This window comes from Symsagittifera roscoffensis, chromosome 4 (assembly GCF_963678635.1).
Source record: "Symsagittifera roscoffensis chromosome 4, txSymRosc1.1, whole genome shotgun sequence".
NCBI classification, from domain to species: Eukaryota; Metazoa; Xenacoelomorpha; order Acoela; family Convolutidae; genus Symsagittifera; species Symsagittifera roscoffensis.
In genome coordinates, this window is record NC_087065.1 from 71,341,485 (window position 1) to 71,362,794 (window position 21,310).

General features: G+C 34.0%; 1 protein-coding gene across 1 annotated transcript; it reads left to right on the forward strand.

Moving 5' to 3' along the window:
- Nucleotides 1–1,729: 1,729 nt before the first annotated feature.
- On the forward strand, nucleotides 1,730–12,058 carry LOC134843888 (palmitoyltransferase ZDHHC21-like). Its single transcript, XM_063860213.1, has 4 exons — nucleotides 1,730–2,203; nucleotides 3,872–3,947; nucleotides 6,662–6,916; nucleotides 10,721–12,058. Exons 1-4 carry the CDS (start codon nucleotides 1,793–1,795, stop codon nucleotides 10,984–10,986), a joined length of 1,008 nt encoding a protein of 335 aa, XP_063716283.1. The 5' UTR covers nucleotides 1,730–1,792; the 3' UTR covers nucleotides 10,987–12,058.
- The last annotated feature ends 9,252 nt before the right edge of the window (nucleotides 12,059–21,310 follow it).

Below are 21,310 nucleotides of genomic sequence, written 5' to 3' on the forward strand. Positions count from 1 at the left end.
CGAATTTGGTATTAATTAAATTCGACTCAAGACGTTCCGGTAAGCTAAAAGTTTGTATGAAACAATTCAAGTTCCAATCCCGAGACCCTTCCGGATTCTGGAATCCGGAGAAATAACACTCTTATTTCTTCTCGGAAGGCTGGAAACGTCGTCCCAACAACCTCCGTTGTTCTCTTGAACTGCTCATTAACGATTGTAGCGGCACAATCGTTAAAACTCGGAGTGGTTTCTGACAATTTCTAACCACAATCTCAATCTTCTGCCGTTTTTTCGTAGTTGTTGTCACTGAGACTAATGTTGTTCTGTTTTCGCAGTTTCAATGTGTGCGAAATAATAAAAGGTTACGTGTCGTTCACGTCCAAATCGAAATTTTAAAAATTGGCATGTCAGTCGAAACTAACCCTTCCCGATTTGTCTGATCGTTCAATTAACGTCACTAATTCATCAAAACCATCAATCTTCCCAGTTAGATGTTCCAATAAAAATTCGAATGCGAAATTGCATTTTGACCATTCTGGTCGAATGTCACACTTTCCTGCGATAGTTTTTTCCATTGTTATTTCTTTCCTGCAGGGGATTGGTGGTTTGAAAGTTTTTCAGTAGTTAAATTGAAAAATGGTCTTTGCATTGTTTAGAAGAAGAAGAAGAAGAAGAAAGAACACTTGAATTACTATACAATAAAAGCCGAGGCATCAGTATAGCAAAGTGTAAATAATAAAGTTGGTTAAAATTCATTGGTTACATCAAACAAAAACACAACATCAGAAAACAAGCAATAAACAAAACAAAAAAAGTTCGGTTGCAGTTCAGAAATTGGTTGATTAAAATATATGAAGTTACGGATACTAAAAAAACATCAGTTTTAAGAATTAAGAACGAGCTGGTATTAAAACTTTACAAACAATTTTACAGATAGTCCAAACATACAGCGTATATACAGAGTATATACAGATTCTCTTTCAAACAATGTGTGAAAAATTAAACTAAATTAAAACATATAGAACTAGCAAAAACGGAAATCACGCCATGTATTTGTATTTGTACATATTGGATTGTTTCTCAATTCACTCACGTAAAATTCTTTCAATTTTTTATTGTGCATTTTTATTTTTTCTCAGAAGGTCTGAAATTATCGAGGTAATCAAAGTTAATTCAGTAGTCCTTCATCATAAATAAGGGGAAATATAGTAAAACATGAATAAAAGTAAAGAGGCAGATGGTTGGGAATCAAGCCAATCATATTAAGAAAACTGACACCTGAACAGAATAAACCGGAGTTGATCTCGTAAAGATTCAGCTGATATGACGTTACTGGTCCATCAGAAATTTATACTAAGCTACGCCCACGTTCCCTTGGCTTTATAATGAAAGATTTTTTCGAAACTAGTTTTATCATTAATGGTGCCCAGTATGCAGGCAGCGTTCGCAGCCCGTATTGCGAGTAGATCCTCTGTTTAAGAAAATTACATGCCCTGGCTTATTTACACAGCTTACTTAGAATTTTACTGCTAGGGCCATCGGCACTCTGAACTTAAAAAGCTATTGATGAAAAATAGATCCATCATTAATTAAATCTATTTTTGTCAGTTTTGCGATCTTCCACCTCGGCCGCAGCCGTTTCGGGGTTACAAACCGAGCTGTGCTTATTCTACTAGCGGCTAGGGAGCCCGCTACCGTTACATCACACAGAGACTTTCTATAATCTCTACTTTTTAGCACAAAGTTTGATTTACTATTTTCTTCTGCGTGTATAATTACAAGACAGTTTATCTGCAATGTTTTTAATTATATAATGACCGTACTCGGTCATTCATTTGTAATCGCAATTGCTGCGAAGATCCGCTTTGCCTTTGTGTCCGTCTTTTCCTCTAAAGTAAATATTTTTTCAGTTTTCATGAAAACAACATCAAATCGTGTTAAGCTGTGCAGGGGTGCTGAATGCTTGAAGAATAGATTTTTCATCTGTTATTTCCCTGTTATATTCACCTATGTGTGGTGGGTATCGCATGTTTATCTCTTTTATGCCGTATTTTTCACTCCAAGGCTAGCAAATGGAACCATCAATTACAGTGATTGGATAACCCTTGTCTGCTATCCATCTTACGGCATAGTTTCAATGCTATGTCTAGTCTCTTTAACTCGATGTGTTTTCACTCCGCCAGGTGTTGTTGATTACGGATTCGATGAAATGATAACTGAAACGGTTAGTGGAGTTTGAAGCTTTAAGTGATCTGTATAGTTTTTCAACTAATATATTTTTTATTACACTAGCTATTTGCCAGCGGCATTTCAGTGGATTATCGATTTAAATGGATTATTGATGGCTATATTCAAAATGAAAACAAATTCCAGCTATTGGTTTTGCACGTTTGGATCTAAATTTGTTCACGCTCAAATGTGATTTTCGAGGTTTGACTTCAGTTTGATCAAGTTCAATTCAACTTTGGATGCTAAAAACAGGGCAGCTTACGCTCAAATAAAATTACGCAAATGGGACGAAAAAACGCGGATGAGTTTTAGCTTCAAAAACTGACTTTAATTTTCAAATTCCAAAAAACTTACATGTGAGATCAAGTTTTCTCAAGTAAGGCTGCGGTTTATCGAAAATATTTTGAAATTAAGGGAGCTGTAAGGTGACATAAATATATGTTTTTTAGACAGAATATTTTCTGAAAAAATCATGATTTATACGTTTTTTTTTCAAGGTTAACTGGCATTTTTTTCAATTGTATGTTGACTATGTTCAGTTTTATTGGCCTTAGTCTCAATTACTTGCTCGTAGAGATACTGATTTCATAAAGTTGTATTTCAAAAATATGGTTCAGGCTGAATCATTCTGTGAGTTTTTTGCCGGTCTAAATGTCTGTTGTAAATTTTCAGCTGCCCAAGTCTGCTGGGTTAAAAAATTCTGGATTTTTAAATTTATTTTTTAAATGAGCTGTTGTGAAATATAAAGTTGATAAAAATGAGTTGCGGTTATTCCTGATTTTTTTGAAACATGGAATATGTCGATGTTTTTTCACATAGTCAGTATTTCTATGAATGGAGGCTGGCATTTTTGTATCGGTCGTCTGTGTATAAAATACAATTTTATATCAAATACACTTCTGAATTAATTACACATTTTCGTATCCCTTCTTTTAAATCGTGTTGAAAGTGGTCCTAAATTATTTCAGAATGTCTTCTGTAAGTGTGGTCTTTACTTTCTCACCTTAGTTGATCTTATCAACAATCCTTCATATATTTATCCTCTACGTAAATTCATTGCATCCTGGTTAATCTATCAAGCAATCAAACCCCAGTCACAAGCCCACATAGGGATGGGCAGATACTCGCTTTACTTTATGTTCACTTATTTTTTGTTCAATCATTTTTAAGCAGTAATATCACAGTTCAGTTAGACAAAAATTCCCTTATATTCTGAGAAATTAACATGGGTTTGTAACGGCAAAGTGCCCAGTTCCGTGTCCCTACTGCATTAACCATCTACTCGAATGGAATAATATCTGTGGTTGTATTTATCTTTTTTTTTACGTTGATGGCGTAGCTGAATTTGCCTTGGAGGAGGGGCTTAATTGATCGAACAATCTTAATATTTCTATAATCAGTGAACGTTTGGTAGTAATTTAAATTTTCGTGCTGTGTTCAAGTGGTTTGACATAAGACGGAAAAACAATTGCACCAGTTGAAGAATAAGGACACGTATCTGAATTTGACGTCTCGAATGTTCTATCTTAAATTTCAAAAATGTTCAATAGATTAGTTAGATGACTCAGAGAACAGATGATCAAATCATTTCAAAACCAAAATAATCCGACATTGGGTCAAAGTCCGTTTCTAAATCAGATTTTCAAAAATGTCCTGTTTTTAGGGACACAAGACGTTTTGTGACTACTGTGAATTGGCGAGACCAAGAAGAGCTCATCATTGCAAATATTGTGGAGTCTGTAAGTCAAGCATCTTCTTGCAATTGGACTGTGATGCAAATGGGCTTCCGTCCCCCTATTTGCGTTTTGCCTGGCTCACATTTTCTGATCATGATTACCCTTGGGAGCATTAGACTTTTTCATTTTAACTGTTTGCCCAACAGAATCGCTGAATCATTTTGCAAATTTTGTGAATTTGTCAATGAAAGACATATGTTGAGCATGGTTGCATTTTAAATACACACACTATTTGAAGTTAGAATGTTTTTGCGTTGGTTGTAAAGTTACTGACTCCGATTTGTATACTTGTTTTTTCAAGAGTAATGAACGTAGTGAAGACTCTTATATAGGTCTTGCTGACTTATGTTTTTTATTCTGGAAAAAGTCTTAAAATATTGCTGCACTTAGGTATAATGCCTTTTTTGAGTTCAATTGAAATTCATCTGCTGAAAGTGATGTAAATAGCACTGTCCAAATACGAACGTGGAACTGGCGCGAAAAAACGTGTACAATATCTAGTTTCGAAAGTGGAATTTAATTTTTTTTATTTCCAGCGGAATAAAACTTTATCTGTTGATCCATTTTTCTCTAGGTGGGTCAAAAAAGTGCCCGTCGTGAATTGATCGAAAAGTTCAAAGAGGTTAAAGGAAATGCAAAGTCAGTGTGTTTTTTTTAATGTTTACTTGCGTTCATTACTCTTTTCCAATCTTCGATTGGCTATGTTTTTTCGCCTAGTTCGCCTCTACACAAGCAAAGCTTGTGTTATAGTATGAACTCTCTTTTTTCCAACCTAAGTCGCAAATGTTGTTTAACAAAGGTTTCATGGATCTGTAGCGTAGAGGTAGGAAAAAGACCAGCTACAAAATAAGAGGGTTCGAACCTGGGCAGGGTTGGATGTTTTAAAGGAACTTTTTTGTATACTAGCTAAAATGCATCCGCTCTATGTGGCATGTTGCTTGGTAAATTTCTGTTTTTTTTTTCAAAGTGACGCGTACTGCTAATGCGTCAGAATTGGCTTGCGTCACTTAACAATTATGTAGACTCATAATTGGCGTGCGTCACTCAAGAAATTCTGTAGGCTCAAAGTTTTTTCATTCAGTTTTTCCCAGTAGCGTTGTCGGTCATATTTTTTGCTTGTGTATGCGAAGTGCAACTTCGCCTCTGTGTCAAATTATGTATTTTTAATTAGCATTCGAAAAATTTTAGTCAAATTGCATTTTTAAGAATTTTTTGACATGGTTCTCGTTTCATGTGCTCGGGTGGGTTTTTTTTTCTTCTGACAATTTTCGACTTTTTAACTAGCTTATTTTTGACGGAATTTTTTTTACATCATTCAAAAGGTATCTCATAACTCATAGGACTCATAATTGGCGTGCGTCACTTAAGAAATTTTGTAGATTGAAAGTTTTACACCTTCAGTTTTTCCCAGTAGCGTTATCCGTCATATTTTTGCTTGTGTATGCGAAGTGCAACTTCTCCTCTGAGTAAAAAGTTACTTTTCATGCTTTGTCGTCTTATTCGCCTCAAATTGGAACGACTTTTGACGGGCGAAAATTCTTATACATTTATGTTTCACGGAGGGATAGCTTTTATCGCTTATTTTTTCAGGTTGCTAGTGCTTTCGAAAAGACCAGATTTGAATGAATGGAATGCAGTTTTGATATCAACGCCAGAAATTTGATAGGCGTTGCTCGATTTAAGAAAAGATTGGTAGCGCGAATTAGGAAAGAGCTTGTGTCACGGCGCGTCAAAAATATTTAGGTGAAATTCTTAAGAAAAGACTAAGGCAGCGCAAACTACGTTAATAGCGTTTGAAACGATTGATACAGTAACTATTGCTAAGGTTGCGATTAGAAGGCGTTATCTAATCGGATTATAGAGTTTTTTCGGGTTAACAACTTGTTGAACAGAATCACTTGATAGCTTGATTTATTAAAACAAATTCAAGATTCCTGACTTCTCTGGCCCAGTGGGTCAAGAGATAACGTCTAGGTTCGAATCTGGCCTGTTTATTTTCCAAACGGCGAGAGTTTACCCAAGATTTTCCGGCTTATTTGCCGCTCGATAAATTTTTCTGAATACTTGTTTCTCGCCGGCGAGTTCTATTGCTGAACGTGTGTTCCTCAACTAAAATATCATTCGAGTTTTTTTGTAATTGTGTTTTTTTCTGGACTCTGGTGTTCGTTTCGATTTTTGTTGCATTATGTGTTATCGCTAGTGGTGCGAAGCTTCGCCTCGGTGTTTACACTAGCCATCAGCTTAGTGTATTTTTATGAACCCCTTTTTAATGTAACTCGCAAATAAAAGTGTGCTTTAAAATTGTTCTTTGGTTTGGAAAAATCACTGTAGCATTGGAAATTGATAGCATCTGTTCTCTGCTTTTCTGTGGCTAATGTGTGGTACCTATTAAGCGTCTGTGGCTGAGTGGTTAAAGTGTGAGACTCGTAATCTCTATATCGCAGGTTCCAATCGCAGACGTAGCCAAATTTTTTCTAATTCAAGGCTTCTTTCTAATTTTTCATTGCATTTTATAGAGCGGCTTTTTGTCGTGTTCTCATCAGTGTTTGCAAAGGGAAGCTTCGCCTCGGTGTTAATATGCAATTGAAAGCAAGCACTCGTTACATCAAAATTATGATGATTATGTTATATGGGGTCTGTTTAGTAAAAAAAAAAAGAGCCTTCAATTGTTTGACAGGGAAATGAAAATCTAACTAAGAGATTTTGTTGACTTCAAGGTGTAAGAAAATACGACCACCACTGTCCGTGGATAAACAACTGCGTCGGTGAAGACAACATGTGGCTGTTTGTTCTACTCAGTTTCTATGCTTCCTGGCAGACTGCAATTACACTGTGCATTAATCTGTACTACTTTTACTACAAATTGTATGCAGTTGAAGTGGACGCTACAGCTGATAGAGGTGATAGTGCAATGGACCCGTTCTTTATACGACATGAGTTCTGGGTGTTTGTAATTGACTTGCCTTTGACTGGTAAGAATCTATCTTATCTGGTTTACAAGACAGATCTATGTTTTTCTCGAAAGAAGAGTGCGGGTTTTCTAAAAAAGAATTCGGAAAAGCTTTAGAAAAACCTGATCGTAAATGCCATTTTTGGAAATTTTTGCAAGTCTACAGAAGAGTGTTTTTTGGCGCTTTTCCCTCGAAATTAGTTTATAGTCGCGCTAATGGCTCTTTAAAGTTTTTTAAGGTTGGTCGGCCGAAACTCGGATGTCACAACATAGTAACACAGGGGACCCGTTTGGCGATGAGAGGATCTAATCAATGAGGGGGAAAGGGTGAACCCCTAAATCGGCCCCTGTTCTAGACAAATTTCTCTTTGAATGTTAATCTAAGAAATGATGGGTCTTTCAAACAAATGAGCATAAGATTTACTAAACAATTGAAACTATTTAAGTGTTAGGCTGTCACCGAATTTTATCTGTTTTTTAAAAAGTTGCTTCAATGGCAACGTAGTGGCTTTTTGGATGTCGTTTTTCAAGGTTTTGACGGCTCTTTTTGAGGTTTTGGCTTAAGAAAATAAGTTTCTCCAACAACCATCGCCCTGAAAGTAAGTGTTTAAAAATTGCACAAGTAGTTGAATGAGTACTTGCGCAAATAATTGCTTTCAATCAAATAAAAGTGAATTGTTTTGCATTCTTGATTAAATAACATTCTTAGTATTCTGTTTTGATTACCCTTACGATAAGCAAGGGTATTGCAATCGGGTACTGGGTTTTTTCCACTAAATATCTTTGTTCACAGAATTATCAATTTAGTAGAAATAGTAAATTTCAAGACATGCTCAATTTCTGGAAAGTTCAAGTAAATCTACCTTGATTTGAGTAGTAAATAGGTGTTTACCATAACCGGGGTTAATTTTTTAAAATGTTAATTTTTTTCACGTTCGTGATTTTCGGCCTTGTATCCATCGGTTCAATTTGTTTTTTTTTTTAAATTTGAGATTTTATTGTCTGGTAATGTTTCTTTTCGGCTTTTTTTGTACAGCATGGATTTTAATTGTTCCGATCATTGAAACTGGGGAGGAAATTTGTATTCGGGTGTTTAGTTTTTTTTGCTTTTTGTTTTCCACGCAAAATCAGGTACCACAAATAATAATCGCGCTGGGTTGAGTGATAGATCATATTAAAGCCCTTTCAGTCGTGATTCGAACCACGTTAAACAAGTTCCACAAAGTTTTCTCAGCGTCGAGAAAAAACGGTTTGAAATTTTTGATTTAATAATTCGAGCAAATAAAGCAAGCGAGCAGGCTTTCAAGCTAAAGTATGCCTAATTTAAGACCTTGAAGTTTAATTTTAAGCTAGTGAAACTAGTTTTTGGAGTTTTTTTAGCTTCATTTTCTGCCAAAGTTTTTGAAAAACATTTTTAAATTTTTTTTAGTCATTTTTCTTAAAATTTTTCTGTGCCATTTGCCTATTTTGCTATGACTGTCTAATATGCCTAAATTATATTTTTACGTCAGATCCTTTTATCACACCAGGTAGAAAAAACTACGCTAATTTGGAAAAAAACTTTCTAAACCGTAGTTCTCTTAAGACTATGGTCGGAACATTCTGTGCTACTTGCACAATAACCGGCTATCCTTGTTTTTTTGGAATTTTTTTAAATAAAATTGAAAGTTCTGTAATTTGTCGGTTTTCCAAGTCTGATTTTAAATATATTTTTCTCGATTAAATGGTTTTGGATTATGTTTTATTGCATAATCATCTTTCTTTACGTAGTTTTGAGGGTAAAAATCTTGGTTGTTAAAATCACGTATAATGAAATCGTATTTTTTGAAAACTTTTTATTTTTTGAGACGCTTCGGCAAATTTTTTCACTTATCACTGAAATTTTAGTTTTTCTCCACGATTTCTTTTATTTAAAAAATAAAATGGCACAAATGAAAGTCCGGCCAACTGTAAAATTGTAAGTCTGCCTGCTTCCGAAGTTTCTTCCAACTTCAATCTACCTTCAAAGGCCTTCGAAAATTTACACGTGGGGAACGTTTGACCAATTTTTTGGATTTTTTTTCAGACACTATCGTGCCAAATCTGAGATTAAGATTTCAATGGCAAGAACAGATAGTGGGGATCTACTCTACGTCAACCGCCACGTCCTAATTAAGAGTTATGAACGTAGTGAAAATTCTTATATAGGTCTTGCTGATTTTTTTTCAGGAAGAAGTCTTAAAATATTCATGCACTTAACTATATATGCTCTTTTTGAGTTCAGTCAAATTCATCTGCAGAAAGTGACGTACATAGGACTCCAAATACGAACGTGCAAATGGCGTGAAAATTCGTGAACAATTTCTAGTTTTGAAAGTCGAATTTAATTTTCAGATTTTCACCGGAGTAAGATTTCCACCGGTTTCAGATTTCCATCTTTACCTGTTGATCCAGTTTTCTCAAGTTGGGTTAATTTTTTCAAAAAAGCGCCAATCATAAATCGTTCTAGAAATTCAAAGAGCTTGAAGGGCATCTATTTTTTTCTTAGAAATCTGAAATTTGATATTGTTTTAACAAAGCCAGTGTTTTTTTATGTTACTTGCGTTCATTACTCTTTTCCAATTTTCGATTGGCTATGTTTTTAATATAAAAAGTTGTGTCATCAAAAAAAGATCAAAAACTACCCTCTCATATCTTGAACTAAGGGTTCAATAGAAATTACAGGTTGTGGGAATCCTACCGGCGTAAGCGGCTACGCTCCAATTTTCGTAGAAAGTTAGCTTAGTTCTCGGGGAAGTCAATTTTATTTAAGTGTTCGATTGTTTTTTTTGGAAACTTTGTTACTTTTATCGACAACAACCTGTCAAATCTGATATCAAAAGTTTAAGCGAAGTTAAGGGTTTTGACAATACTCCCTGCATTAACGAATTTGCCTTATTTGTTGTAAGAAAAAAATCTAATCGCCTAGGGAAAAGTCAAATTATTGAAACTTCGGACTATTTTTTCGGACATTTTTGACCACTTAATTTCAATATTAGTTGTTCATTTCCAATAACAGATTTCGAAATTCTTAGCTGGATAAGCTGGTACGACCTTATATCAGTAGAAAAAAATTATAGCCTTCGAAAAATTCAAATTTGTTTATTTCTGGGACCGTCTTTCGGAGTTTTTTTTTGTATTTTTTCAAAATCTACCCTGCCAAATCTGAGATTGAGAGTTCAGTCGAAGAAACATGTGGCGATAATTTTCGTGCACAATCAATTTTGTTTTTCGACGTGGTGGCTTTCTGTTTTTGTATCGCAAGTGGTGCGAAGCTCAGCTTCGCCTCTGTGTTAAGAGCTAATCAACAGGTCCTTGATTTCAAAGATATCAAAATTATTTTATAATATAGCAATTGTGGTAAATGCAAAATTATTTTATAATATTGAGCAATTGTGGTAAATTTTGTTTTAAAAATTGTTCAAAATGGAGCCCCGATAATGTCCAAAAGGTTTGTTTTGATTAAAATTTTTCTTTGAATTTGTTTCCTTGAATTAGTGAGGTCAGTTTCAAATGCATCTTAAAAATTGCTCAAAATGGATCCCAAAGATAGTTCAAAAGATTTTTATTTACGATTTTGTTTGGTTTTGTAATTTTCCCAAATTTGTTTTTCTTTGCAACCGGCTATCTTTGGCTCAATTTGAAATGGTTTAATGAAAAAGTTATTAATCATATAAGATTTTGAAAATTGAGGGAATATAAGGGTGATACCGTTAAAATGTCTGTTGGTTATGTTTTTACTGTATGTTACTTTTGACCGTTATTTCAATTTGAGCTTTCTCGATTGAATTCGTGGCTGTTATTTCAGGTGTCTTTTTCGTACTGATGACCAGCAGTTTCCTCATGAATGTCATTTTCGTCAGGTCAGACACCACCAAGTTTCAGTCAGTTGTCGACCCATTATACGCCGACAACTTTAAAACAATCAAGCTCACCCCTTGTGTTCCGGCTATGACACATCTATTTGGAACTCGAAGGGTGTTGAAGTGGCTTCTGATGCCTCTGGGCAGACATAGAGTGGTACCTAAACTAATCTACGAGTACCCAAAAGGCAGAGAACCGAATGTACTCTGAATACTAACAATCTTTCTAAATTAAAGCCAAGCTAATGCCAAAATTGCCGGCTCATTTCCAGTGTCCCACCGCTTTGTAAAACTACATCATTGAGTTGTATCAAAATGACGGAACTGCACTTTGAATGCAATAAAGGGTTCACTTTTGGTCAATGACATGTTTTATTGTAAATGTAATGACATGTTTCAATGACGTGTTTTATTATGTCTGTAATTGTTTTTAATTACATTTCAGAAATTGTGTTTTTGCAAAAATGAATCTAATGCGGGTGGGGACTGTAAGCGAGCCTAATTGCCAAAAGCCTCTGGGTCCAAGCCTCTGTGAGACAAAATTATCTTAGAGTAAAAATCGTCCCAATTTCAGCACAGGTACAAAAAGCAGCACTATGGAAAAGCAATAAGTCTGCATTGAGGAAACAGTGCTTATATGAAGTGTTTTACAGACGTGCTAAGCGGGAGAAATAATTTGTATGGGCTTGTTATGCCGACTTTACCTTAAGTGTGGTAATTTATTCTGGGATGATTTTGTCTTGGATGAATTTGACCTTTTACAGCTAAGTTTTTTAATTCGACGAATGTATCAAAAATTTTCTGCACATAAATACATTTTTGCTGCATCATTCGCTTTTAGCGCATCCATGTGCAGTTCTCCCATCTACGTTTTAAAAAGCGTTAGGAGCAATAACTATGCTTTAGTATCAGTAATTCATCTTCCAATATTTTGAAATACTTTGAATAAAAAACTATTTTGTTTTCTTGTTCCAATTTGTCCTTTCTAATATGTAAATAAATGATTTCTCTCCCAATTGTACATAAAAACTTCTTTATGTAAAAATCTAATATCCAATGTTCTAGTGATTCAAAATGCTGCTGATTGATTCACACAAACTTAGAGTTTGCGTAACATTTGAATTAATACCAAATCCAGGAGACCGTTTTCTATGCCTCATAATTGTGCCTAACACCTAACACTTTTAGTGTCTTCAAATTAAATAACCAAATTTTATAAAATGATTATTATAGAGATAAATAAATTGAAAATCGACTTTGTTAAATTGCAATAATTTTGAACATGTTTTCCACAAGCAGCTAGAAATCGGAATTTTAGAAATTCCGAACGTGTAACTGAAACTTAATTTTGTAAGGATGCGTTGTATAGTCAATGCCAAATTATTGGCAAATTACTGTTCTATCAACAAATCTGAACGAAGTTAATAAAACTAAAACTGCTCTTGTTGAGGTCGGAAACCAATTTTCCACTCAAATGGTTAAATCAAAACGTGTCAAATAATCTAAACATAAAAAGGAACCCTTTTTGACCGATTAAGCTGCTCAAGGTCAAAGATTTGGATATTGCCATCAATTTGGAATTATTAAGAGTCGGTGAACGTATTTTAGACTGTTGATTAGGTCGCGATGATTTTTTGTTTCGGGCTCAAACATACTTTTTCGCAGTTTCACCTTTGATTTCTTTTCAAGTTCACATCATTTTTTGTTAAAAAATGGAACTACGGAACAGCACAAGTGTAAAGGTTACGAAAAGCGTGATTGATTTCTAGTTCCGAAAATATTTGAGATTTCTCAGCGAAATACACATTTTCCTTATTGATGATTCAGGTTTCAAATTGAGTTATTTTTGTTAAAAATGTGCTAATCATAATTTGTTCTATAAAATCAAAGAGCCATAAGGCCATCAATTTGTTTCTTTGAAAATTGAACAAACAAGTCAGTATTTTTTAAGCAGTTTTTTTTAAACAAGTCAGTAAAGTCATTATTCGATAATGATTTTACTAGAAAAATCATTATTCGATAAATTGCTCACGTTCCGTCAGCATTCAAGTTTGCAAATTATTATAATAATGATTTTTCTAGGGACTATTATTGGCGGCAATTCAAGTTACTGGGTTTTTCCTGTAAACAAAATAAAACCATTTTCAAAATCAGTTCATCAAGTCAGTTTTTGTCTTCTTGATCTGTGTTGTTCAAAATAAGGATTAACATGTTTTATGGGATTTTTTTTCAGTTCTCGGTTTAAAATGGCAACGGTTTTGGTTGCTGCATGTTTTTTTGAAGCGCAAATTTAGATGCCCTATCGTATTTATACAGCTTTTTTGAGTGTTTATATCGCATGAATTTTTTCAGCGTCGTGGCAAACGTTTGAATTTTTTGTGCTTAGTTTCACATTTTTTATAGAAGTATTTTCGAGAAAATATAATTCTCAATCTTGTTAGAACGTAATGAACGTAGTGAAGACTCTTTTATGGGTCTTGCTAATTTTCTTTTCAGGAAAAAGTCTTAAAATATTGATGCATTTAACTACATGTGCACTTTTTGAGTAAGTTTTTAATTTTAATTTTTGAAAACTCAAATTTCTGAGAAAAATTTAGTTTTTTGTTTTAGCTTTTTGCCGATGGTATGTATTAGGCTCTTGATGTTTAAGCGTTTTTGTACTAATTCATGGCCTAGTTTTCAATCTTGTCGGGGCCGTTCTTCAAATATCTGCCTGCGGCTCAAAGTTTGTTGGCAAAGCAGCGTCTATTTAAGGTACAACGTTCGGAAAATCAAATTTGTCGGCTAAAAATGTCGACAATGTTTTTTTAAGCAGCACCCCTGAGAAAAATATCTGCGCATGCCACTCTTATAGTCCGCAGTTTTTCTTGTACAAGTCGCAAATTGCGTAGCACTGATTTTTTGCTTCCAATTTATGACGTCAAAATAAAGCATTCGAAAGTTTAAGCTCAATAGTACGACTTGCTTCTTAAACAAATTTAAGGAAAGAGAAGTACGGAATATTTCTTGTCATTTTTAAATCAGCCTAATTTTGAAGTTGAAGTTGAATATTTAAAAGGCCTCGAAAGAATGAACAATTTTTGGATCAGTTGTAATTTAGTTTTAAAAAAAATAGTTAACTTATTTTTGTTATAGTTTTGTTAACACCTGAGAATTACAGGCTTTGATCGACTTGTATCGCTTGGCCAAAGCTGAGAATGATAAATACACATTGTTTCGAAACAGACATTTTAACCACTTGCCATTCAAATTTTTTTACCAATGGTTTTAGAAAAATATGATATCGACAATGTTTTTTTTTAAACAGCACCCCTGAGAAAAACCAACCCTTGTACAAGTCGCAAATTGCATTTCACAGAGTTTTTGCTTCCAATTCATGGCGTCAAAATCTAGCATTAGAAAATTTTAGCTCAAATTTCTAGTGATTCTTATTTCGTTAAGTAAATTTTTGACGCGAGAACTTACTTAATTGTAAAGGTAGGAAACTATCGTTTGAAGAAAAAATCAAAATGATGGCTAATTCTTTTATGCACTTCGCGCTAGGAGTAGGAATAGTTTGTGCTCACAAAATAAATAAAACAAGCTTCTTTTCCAAGATTTGTAATCAAAACAATCATAGTAGAGGACAATTGCGGTGATAAAACGCTCTGTACGACTTGAAAAAATTGAAAAATAGCAGGTTTTTCTTTTTTTTTGAACTTCCTTCGAAACTTTTTTGAAGAATTGTTTAGGAAAAATTTACATAAATCAATAGTTGGATACTTCCAATAAAAGCTGATCTTAGATAGAACGACTAAATTAAATATAATTTGCACAAAAACAATTCTGGCGAGGCGTTGCTTAGGGAAAACACAGAAAACAATTGCATAACTTTTCAACAGTTTGAAGAGCTACTTTTTACGACTTATAAAAAAGTGAGGAAGTTATTTGTTTTGAATATAATCAGAACAACAAGAGTAGAAGTTTCTAAAAAGTCGTTGATGTGGTAACTACGCATACAAACTTAGGCAGACACTAAGCAATCCACGAAAAAACTTTCTTAGTGGTTAAGAAAAAACAATTCTTGGCGGGTCCTGAAAAGCGGACCCATGTTGCCTTAATTATGGTCTATAATACTTCACCGAACACGCAAAGTAAAAAGTTGGATTTTAAGTCGGTAATATGTTAGGTAATGTTTTTGTTAGCAATAGGCAAAATAGGCATCTTTTCAAAATTTTGTAAATCAAATAGAAGGCAACTGAATTGAAAAGGTGCTTTCACACAAAAATTTATGAACCTCGAAAAAGTCAGAAACGGAATTTTTTTTTACCGTTTTTTGAAATTTTTCGACATATCGAAAACCAACCCCAAAGCTGCCTTTTGATTTGAATCATAAAAAGGGATTTTGAAAACCTCCCCTGCATAAGCTGTACACTCAGTTTCTTTACACGAAAAGCTATGACCGTAGAAAAAAAGAAAAACCGTGAATTTTTGACCGTTTTCGGAAAGTTTTTGACTTTTCTCAAAAACTAACCTTATCCAAGCTTTTAATTTGAATCAAAGGACGATTTTTGAGAACCTCTCCCGCAAAAACTGCTACGCCCAAATTTTGCTTCACAAAAAGTTATGACCCTCATTGTGATTTTTTTACCATTCTTTCAAACTTAATGGCCTTTTTGAAAAACTACTCTCACAAATCTGAAAATTTAGGTTCAATGTAGAGTATAAGAAGTTGGAAAGTTTTTTGAATAAGCGGCTACGCCCAATTTGTTTACACGAAAATTTATGGTCTTTGTAAAAAGCAAATTTTTGTTGTTTTTTTAACCGTTTTTAGAACTTTTTAATCGAAAGCTTAATCGAAAGTTTTTATCGAAAGCTACGCTTCCAAATCTGAGATTTCTGTTTCAAAAAGACGAGTTGTAAGATGCTCCCCTGCATAATCGATGCCCAATTTTTTTACAAAAAAAATTGTAACCCTGGATTTTTTTTTATTTGTTGAGAGTTTTTCGAAAATTTTTAACTTTCCCAGAAAACTACTCTTTTGAGTCTGAGATTTTGTGTTCAATTAAAAACAAAAACAGGCTGTGAAATACTCCAAAATTGTTTGCACAAAAAATTATGGCCTTCTGAAAAGTCAAGTTTTAGATTTTGAAAATTTTTGTCATTTTTCGAAAACCACACTCAAATCTGAGATTTCGGGTTTAAAAAAATGGGTGGATGGAAACTCACCTGTAAAAGCGAAGCAGCTAAGCCCATTTTTCTACACAGAAAGTTACGGTCTTCAAAAAAATTTTTGAAATTTTTCATCGTTTTTTCAACGAAAAGTACCCTTCTCTCTAAATCTAAAACGTTTTTATCGAAAAAAACACTGCCAAAACCTAAATTAGGGATCAATGGAAGAAAAAGGTTGAGAAAAAAGCTCCCCTGTAGAAGCAAGCGGCTACGTTCAAAGTTTCCAAAAAAATATTGAAACCTCAGAATGATTATTTGATTTCCAGTCCGATGTTTTGAAACTTTTTTCCATTTTCCGAAAACTGTCGAGCCGAGTCTAGTATTAGGGGTTTAATGGAGGCAACAGATTTTATCAAGAGTCTAATATCAAGTGTTTAATGGAGGCTACGCCTTAAAGTTACCATGAAAATTGTTAAGTTTGGGGAAATTTTCAAACTCTCAAAAACATTAATTTTCATTTTATTAGAGAAACAACTAAGGCTTTGGATGAAACCCACTTCTTGAAATTGCATGCATCATCCTGCATCATAACAACAAAAATCAAAAGTTATCCAACAAGTACCCCTTAGCTGGCCCTTAGTTTTTTTTTTGAATGGCCGCTGTTTGAAAATTCTAGTGCAGTTGTTGGAAACACACATTTTTAGACCCGGACTAAAGTCTATGCATGGTTTCATAGACTTTATTCCGGGTCTAAAAACGTCTGTTTTCAATAAATTCACTAGAACTTTCAAACAGCGGCCATTCAAAAAAAATAACTAAGGGCCAGCTAAGGGGTACTTGAATGAAAACTTCATAGAGGGCAAATTTGATCAGAAAAATTACGGAGATCTCTGACTGTAAAACTTGTTTAAATTTCGAAGTAAACGCCGAAAAAAAAATAGTTCGAAATCATCCTTGGAAACAAACTTGCTAGGATTAAAAATGCGAATTCACGTTCAATTTTGTTTACTAGTGTCTGAACACATTTGTTCTTCACATTTTAGTCCAAAATGTCTGAAATTTACCGATAGAACAAATCAAAATCAAACTGAAAATTAAAAATTTGTAAGGTGAGGAGAGAAGGTAGGAAAAAACTGAGCGATTGAAGGCGTATGCGTGGGGCGCAAAAGCCCGTGAGGCGACAATTCATCGCAAGCGACGACTGGTTGCAAGCTACTATTCGCAGCTATTTAAAAAGGGAACAATTGGCACAAACCGTCAATTTGTAGCAAGAAACAATAAGCAGCACGATTAATCGCTAATTGGGGGAATTAGAAAACAGTGCGATTTAATTAAATACACATTTGTGTAAATACACAAATTTGTGTAAGTTTTGTGTACAAATTTATGTAAATACACATTGTTTCGAAACAGACATTTTAACCACTTGCCATTCAAATTTTTTTACCAATGATTTTAGAAAAATATGATATCGACAATGTTTTTTGTAAACAGCACCCCTGAGAAAAACCACCCCTTGTACAAGTCGCAAATTACATTTCACAGTTTTTTGCTTCCAATTTATGGCGTCAAAATATAGCATTAGACAATTTTAGCTCAAATTTCTAGTGATTCTTATTTCGTTAAGTAAATTTTTGATGCGAGAACTTACTTAATTGTAAGGGTAGGAAACTATCGTTTGAAGAAAAAATCAAAATGATGGCTAATTCTATTATGCACTTCGCGCTAGGAGTAGGAATAGTTTCTGCTCACAAAATAAATAAAACAAGCTTCTTTTCAAAGATTTGTAATCAAAACAAATATAGTAGAGGACACTTGCGGTGATAAAACGCTCTGTACGACTTGAAAAAATTTAAAAAGTGCAGGTTTTTTTTTTTGAACTTCCTTTGGACCTTTTTTGAAGAATTGTTTAAGAAAAATTTACATAAATCAATATTTGGGTACTTCCAATAAAAGCTGATCTTAGATAGAACGACTAAACTAAATACAATTTGCACAAAAACAATTCTGGCCAGGCGTTGTTTATGGAAAACACAGAAAACAAAAGCATAACTTTTCAACAGTTTGAAGTCATATGGTCATAAATGAGGACAGCATAACATACGGGCGCTAAGAGCTACTTTTTACGACTTATAAATAAGTTAGGAGGTTATTTGTTTTAAATATAATCAGAACAACAAGAGTAAAAGTTTCTAAAAAGTTTTCTGTGGTAACTACGCATACAAACTTAGGCAGACACTAAGCAATCCAAAAAAAAATTACTCAACAGCGAAAAAACTTTGTTAGTGGTTAAGAAAAAACAATTCTTGGCGGGTCCTGAAAAGCGGACCCATGTTGCCTTAATTATGGTCTATAATACTTCACCGAACACGCAAAGTAAAAAGTTGGATTTTAAGTCAGTAATAAGTTAGGTAATGTTTTTGTTAGCAATAGGCAAAATAGGCATCTTTTGAAAATTTTATAAATCAAAATAGAAGGCAACTGAATTGAAAAGGTGCTTTCACACAAAAACTGATGAACCTCGAAAAAGTCAAAAACGGATTTTTTTTTACCGTTTTTTGAAATTTTTTGACATATCGAAAACCAACCCCAAAGCTGCCTTTTGATTTCAATCAAAAAAAGGGATTTTGAAAACCTCCCATGCATAAGCTGTACGCTCAGTTTTCTCAAAAACTAACCTTATCCAAGTTTTTAATTTCAATCAAAGGTCGATTTTTGAGATCCTCTCCCGCAAAAACTGCTACGCCCAAATTTTGCTTCACAAAAAGTTATGACCCTCAGAAAAGTCAAAGCTGTGATTTTTTGACCATTCTTTCAAACTTAATGGCCTTTTTGAAAAACTACTCTCACAAATCTGAGAATTTAGGTTCAATGTAGAGTATAAGAAGTTGGAAAGTATTTTGAATAAGCGGCTACGCTCAATTTTTTTACACGAAAATTTATGGTCTTTGTAAAAAAAACAAATTTTTGTTGTTTTTTTAACCGTTTTTAGAACTTTTTAATCGAAAGCTTAATTGAAAGATTCTATCGAAAGCTACGCTTCCAAATCTGAGATTTTTGTTTCAAAAAGACGAGTTGTAAGATGCTCCCCTGCACAATCGATGCCCAATTTTTTTACAAAAAAAATTGTAACCTTGGAAAATATCATTTTTTTTATTTGTTGAGTTTTTCGAAAATTTTTGACTTTCCCAGAAAACTACTCTTTCGAGTCTTAAATTTTGTGTTCAATCAAAAACAAAAACAGGCTGTGAAATACTCTCAAAATTGTTTGCACAAAAAATTATGGCCTTCTGAAAAATCAAGTTTTAGATTTTGAAATTTTTTGTTATTTTTCGAAAACCACACTCAAATCTCAGATTTCGGGTTTAATAAAAAATGGGTGGATGGAAACTCACCTGTAAAAGTGAAGCGGCTAAGCCAATTTTTCTACAGAGAAAGTTACGGTCTTCAAAAAAATCTTTTGAATTTTTTCATCGTTTTTTCAACGAAAAGTACCCTTCTCTCTAAATCTAAAACGTTTTATCGAAAAATACACTGCCAAAACCTAAATTAGGGATCAATGGAAGAAAAAGGTTAAGAAAAAGCTCCCCTGTAGAAGCAAGCGGCTACGTTCAAAGTTTCCAAAAAAATATTGAAACCTCAGAATGATTTTTTCCATTTTCCGCAAACTGTCGAGCCGAGTCTAGTATTAGGGGTTTAATGGAGGCAACAGATTTTATCAAGAGTCTAATATCAAGTGTTTAATGGAGGCTACGCCTTAAAGTTACCATGAAAATTGTTAAGTTTGGGGAAATTTTCAAACTCTCAAAAAACATTAATTTTCATTTTATTAGAGAAACAACTAAGGCTTTGGATGAAACCCACTTCTTGAAATTGCATGCATCATCCTGCATCATAACAACAAAAATCAAAAGTTATCCAACAAGTACCCCTTAGCTGGCCCTTAGTTATTTTTTTTTGAATGGCCGCTGTTTGAAAATTCTAGTGCAGTTGTTGAAAACACACATTTTTAGACCCGGACTAAAGTCTATGCATGGTTTCATAGACTTTATTCCGGGTCTAAAAACGTCTGTTTTCAATAAATTCACTAGAACTTTCAAACCGCGGCCATTCAAAAAAAATAACTAAGGGCCAGCTAAGGGGTACTTGAATGAAAACTTCATAGAGGGCAGATTTGATCAGAAAAATTACGGAGATCTCTGACTGTAAAACTTGTTTAAATTTCGAAGTAAACGCCGAAAAAAAAATAGTTCGAAATCATCCTTGGAAACAAACTTGCTAGGATTAAAAATGCGAATTCACGTTCAATTTTGTTTACTAGTGTCTGAACACATTTGTTCTTCACATTTTAGTCCAAAATGTCTGAAATTTACCGATAGAACAAATCAAAATCAAACTGAAAATTAAAAATTTGTAAGGTGAGGAGAGAAGGTTGGAAAAAACCGAGCGATTGAAGGCGTATGCGTGGGGCGCAAAAAGCCCGTGAGGCGACAATTCATCGCAAGCGACGACTGGTTGCAAGCTACTATTCGCAGCTATTTAAAAAGGGAACAATTGGCACAAACCGTCAATTTGTAGCAAGAAACAATAAGCAGCACGATTAATCGCTAATTGGGGGAATTAGAAAACAGTGCGATTTAATTAAATACACATTTGTGTAAATACACAAATTTGTGTAAGTTTTGTGTACAAATTTATGTAAATACACATTGTTTCGAAACAGACATTTTAACCACTTGCCATTCAAATTTTTTTACCAATGATTTTAGAAAAATATGATATCGACAATGTTTTTTGTAAACAGCAACCCTGAGAAAAACCACCCCTTGTACAAGTCGCAAATTGCATTTCACAGTTTTTTGCTTCCAATTTATGGCGTCAAAATATAGCATTAGACAATTTCAAAGTTTCCAAAAAAATATTGAAACCTCAGAATGATTTTTTCCATTTTCCGCAAACTGTCGAGCCGAGTCTAGTATTAGGGGTTTAATGGAGGCAACAGATTTTATCAAGAGTCTAATATCAAGTGTTTAATGGAGGCTACGCCTTAAAGTTACCATGAAAATTGTTAAGTTTGGGGAAATTTTCAAACTCTCAAAAACATTAATTTTCATTTTATTAGAGAAACAACTAAGGCTTTGGATGAAACCCACTTCTTGAAATTGCATGCATCATCCTGCATCATAACAACAAAAATCAAAAGTTATCCAGCAAGTACCCCTTAGCTGGCCCTTAGTTTTTTTTTTGAATGGCCGCTGTTTGAAAATTCTAGTGCAGTTGTTGGAAACACACATTTTTAGACCCGGACTAAAGTCTATGCATGGTTTCATAGACTTTATTCCGGGTCTAAAAACGTCTGTTTTCAATAAATTCACTAGAATTTT

Bases quoted from the DNA above. Each gene is read 5' to 3' on its own strand.
- LOC134843888 (XM_063860213.1), top strand. From the start codon at position 1,793: ATGACCGTACTCGGTCATTCATTTGTAATCGCAATTGCTGCGAAGATC. The intron at 3,948-6,661 runs GTAAGTCAAGCA...GTTGACTTCAAG, and splicing joins TTGCAAATATTGTGGAGTCT to GTGTAAGAAAATACGACCAC. The intron at 6,917-10,720 runs GTAAGAATCTAT...CTGTTATTTCAG, and splicing joins AATTGACTTGCCTTTGACTG to GTGTCTTTTTCGTACTGATG.